General features: G+C 35.5%; 1 protein-coding gene across 1 annotated transcript in view; it reads left to right on the top strand.

Annotated features, from left to right (window-relative positions):
• LOC106871602 (leucine-rich repeat-containing G-protein coupled receptor 4-like) overlaps positions 1 to 3,938 on the top strand; it is a 61,891-nt gene that overhangs the window by 36,359 nt on the left and 21,594 nt on the right. The window contains exons 13-14 of the mRNA XM_052977856.1: positions 1,013 to 1,104; positions 3,335 to 3,518. Of these exons, the coding sequence (XP_052833816.1) occupies positions 1,013 to 1,032 (20 nt within the window). The 3' untranslated portion in view covers positions 1,033 to 1,104; positions 3,335 to 3,518. The remainder of the gene's footprint in view (positions 1 to 1,012; positions 1,105 to 3,334; positions 3,519 to 3,938) is intronic.

Here is a 3,938-nt window from a genome sequence, read left to right as displayed (position 1 = left end):
ATATATATATATATATATATATATATATATATATACATATATGTGTGTGTGTGTGTGTGTGTGTGTATGTATATATGTGTATTTTTATAGGTATTACAAACATACGTACATACATACACGCGCACACACACGCACACACACATATCGTTCTGACACACACGTTCAATTTTTAGCGTTAAATCATATGGACAGTGAATTTCCATGACATTTAAAAAATCGTTTTTGATTGGTGAGAAAAGCAAGGAAGATGTCTTCAAACTATAGACACACACTGAATGTTTGCAACCGACAGAACTAACTCCGGTTCAGACAGTCAAAGTTTCAGGTGGTCACGTTAAATTGGGTTAGGGTTATGTACACTCCCAAGAAAATATACGTATCCATAGATACACACACACATATATACACACATACATAAACATGTATATATTTGAAAGCGAAACATCAATAACATTGTTTTTTTATGTTTTGTTTCAATGTGTTTTGCTCACTTCGTGTATCATAGACATTCCAGCTGTGATCGTTCAGTATTAGATAGCCTTCCTGTCTTGGCTACAATTTGAATAGGTCGAGTCACTACAAAGAGACTGCTTCATTAAATTAGTGATTATATCTTTATACGTTATTATAAAATTTAAATAGCACTCACAAATTTCATAAAGGAGTTCAATGCATAAAAGCATAATCACCACTTTAGAATTAGCTCCCTTTATTTGAGCTGTTCCACAATTTTCGGTCTTTTTGTGAGAGCATGGATACAAAGAGAAAAGGCCATCTGTTAGTTTCCATAGTATTCTTATTTTAATTTGTGACAAAACTGAAACAATTGCAAGTGAAAATCGTAACATACTTTTGTAGTCTTCATTAATAATTTTCTTTAAATGTCTCACATGTATTGATTCCAATCTTAACACTTTTACATTTGCCTTAGACCACAAAGTGATTATTTTCTCTTATTCTTATACATTACATATTTGGTTCCTAACTATTGATATTTTTTTGTATTTTATAGATTACTCGTTATTTCAATAGAATTTTCAGTGTCAAACATGTTCAAGGATGATGTGCAATGAATCAGAAGTGACAAACTGTACAGGCGATGAGGTAAGCTGGAATGTTACTTTCTTCTTTTTAATATATACTTAACCCTCACCCAAAACCAATATGACTAGGTAACTTGTACCATGATTTCGCTAATTCTTTTAGATGCCCATGTAATCGTAAGCAGTTACAGATACCCTCTCGATCTTTCCATTATTGAATCAGCAGAACAACGATTAGTGTGATGTGTGAATATACGTGTTTTGGAGTCAGCTTGGAAACAAGATCCGTTGTTCTACGACCTACTACTTATGATATATTTCTGTATCTTACAATATTCGTTTGAACGATGGATATGTTATCCGGCAAATCCGGATTTCAAAGTCTGGGCAGTCGTCCTGGACATCGGTGGTACCAGATGCTCCACAGTGATGTCTGAAAGCAATGCATTCGTACAGTGAAGGTGGTATTCCCAGGTTAGTAGTTGTGTGACACCACTGTGTCAAGGGGGCTCGATTTATCATGATATCAGAAAGGTTTCCTAGGGACCTCTCGATCTCATCGAGGTGAATTTGCAGCTGCACTTTATACACAAGGTGGAGCTGTGAGAGAGTAATGCAAAGAAGGGGCTACAAAGAACGTCGAAATCCTGCTAAAAATTTCCAGAGGTCTATAGTTTTTCCGACTGGATTTTCCTGATGTAACTTTCCAGACACGGAGCATCCAGGATTGGTCATCTTGATTATATCTTGAAGGAGTCTGTTAGGCCAGCAGATAAGGATAGTGTAAGATATCCTTACTTTAAAATGTACAGTTATACAGACCATATATTTTGTTTTATTTGCTCGGTAAACTCAAATTGGACCCATAGACAAGGATCCTGTTCCTTGAAGTTGCAAATCTTACAGAGATTAGCCTAATGAATTTCTGAAGCAATGTTTCAGAAGAATTGTCATTCACAGCCAGTGGTAGTGCGCCCGTAAAGGTACGAAGAGGACGATGAAGTTCCAGAGTGTTTAGCGAAGTTCGACCGAGGATCACATCACTATCACCTTTAAACTCGTGTACCATTCGCTTTTATATTGTATACCATGCATGCTTATGTTCATATATCTATAATTCTATTCTATATGAATCCTCATACTTTATGTCGTTCTTTGTATTGGCCACTCATCCGTCGCTCATTAGCAAAATGCAAAAATAATTATTACCATCATTATTATTGGGATGTAAATCCAACGTTACTAGGAAGAATTACTTTATGCTTTCTTGAAATGTATAGATTCTTATGACGTCAGCAACATAGAATTCTCGCTGATAAGAATAAAGTTTCTAAAATGAGTAGAGAGATTCGAAGGATTGCTTTGGTCTGGTGGTAGAACACCACTCATGTTTACAGGGTATGTGGATTCGAATTACACGGGCAATCTCCCACACCATTTTTATCCAAAGAATTTTCTAAACCAATATTTGCACGCTATCATTTACAGTTTCCCTACTTCAAGATCTAACATCTCAAGAAAGAATTATTAACAAGATTGTTGGTCTTCAGTGATTCGTCTGGATCTTGGATATTTTCTCTCCAAATTTATGCGAATATAGTGTAACTTCATTTTATTGCAATGGAATATGCATGTCGATGAGAAACATATATTATAACTTTTGTATCCATTTATGTGTTTTCTGTTTTATTTGAAAAACCTGTGTGTTTAAGTCCAGCCCTTTATTTGATTATCCTTATTTACGACAGTCACCGGTGCTCTTGTTTCTGTTGTTGCTGAGGTTCACACGTAAGATATTTCCTACGCTTTCTATGAAGGATTGACTCTGCAATACTCAAACAAGTTTCGGTTAAATGATATGGTTTTTAATGGAATTTAACCTTTCTCTTCTTCCGCGTTTGAAAATGAGTGACAAAGCGATGTGGTGTTCATTTTCAACGGGCTTCGATAGCCGTGTTGATATTTGATATGATAATGTTAGGTATCTCCAACGTATATCACACATCATTAACAAGCGATAAATATAAGTAAATCTCCAGAACATTACTTATAAAGTTGTCTTTCAGCATTTGATCAGTTTGTATCAATCCAATTCGTTGCTTTGCGATAATTTTCAGAATAATGATTCATTCAACTTTCTCGTATACTATATATTCCCTGTGCTGTGGCTGTTGCTTGCAGCATCAGCATCATAAGCATCAGCATCAGCATCAGCAATCAGTAGTAATAGTAGTAGTAGTAGCAGCAGCAGAAGTGGTAGTAGTATATGATTTTTGTATTTATTGCAACAGCCTGTATGTGAAAATAAGATAACGACGAATGGCGTTACACTGATGTTTGAAAAATCCTGCAGCACATACAGAAATTGTCTTGCAGCTCTGAGAAACAATACCTTTACATGCAATAAATGGATCAGAGGTGCTTCTTGTGTTAGTTGTTGCACCGGAAACTTATGTAACAAGTACTATTTCATTGGTAAGCGGTGTTTATTTTCTTATATAATTTCACCTGATTTATTAGATGAGAATGTTTAATAAGGACATTGTATAATAGTTAATATATGAAAAGGTATAATCGCCGTAATGAATTTTCAAAATTTATTGCGTTGCTATCAGAGGTGCGTACATCATTTGGCCAATCCCAGGGAAACAGATAATGCAGCTGTTTATATAAGCAACAATTCTTTTAACTTCAAACACTTGGAGCCACTAATTTGTATACATATTACTATATAACACTATATTTAAAATCAGCGGCCTGTCAACAGTTATGTCAGTCGACAATGTACACACACACACACAAAAAAAAAACACACACGCACGCACACACACGCACGCATATACACACGCACACACACACACACACACACACACACACACACACACACACACACAC

Source organism: Octopus bimaculoides, chromosome 29 (assembly GCF_001194135.2).
Source record: "Octopus bimaculoides isolate UCB-OBI-ISO-001 chromosome 29, ASM119413v2, whole genome shotgun sequence".
In the NCBI taxonomy this organism is placed as follows: domain Eukaryota; kingdom Metazoa; phylum Mollusca; class Cephalopoda; order Octopoda; family Octopodidae; genus Octopus; species Octopus bimaculoides.
The sequence above is the reverse complement of the archived record's forward strand: the minus strand, read 5'-3'. Positions and strand labels throughout refer to the sequence as shown.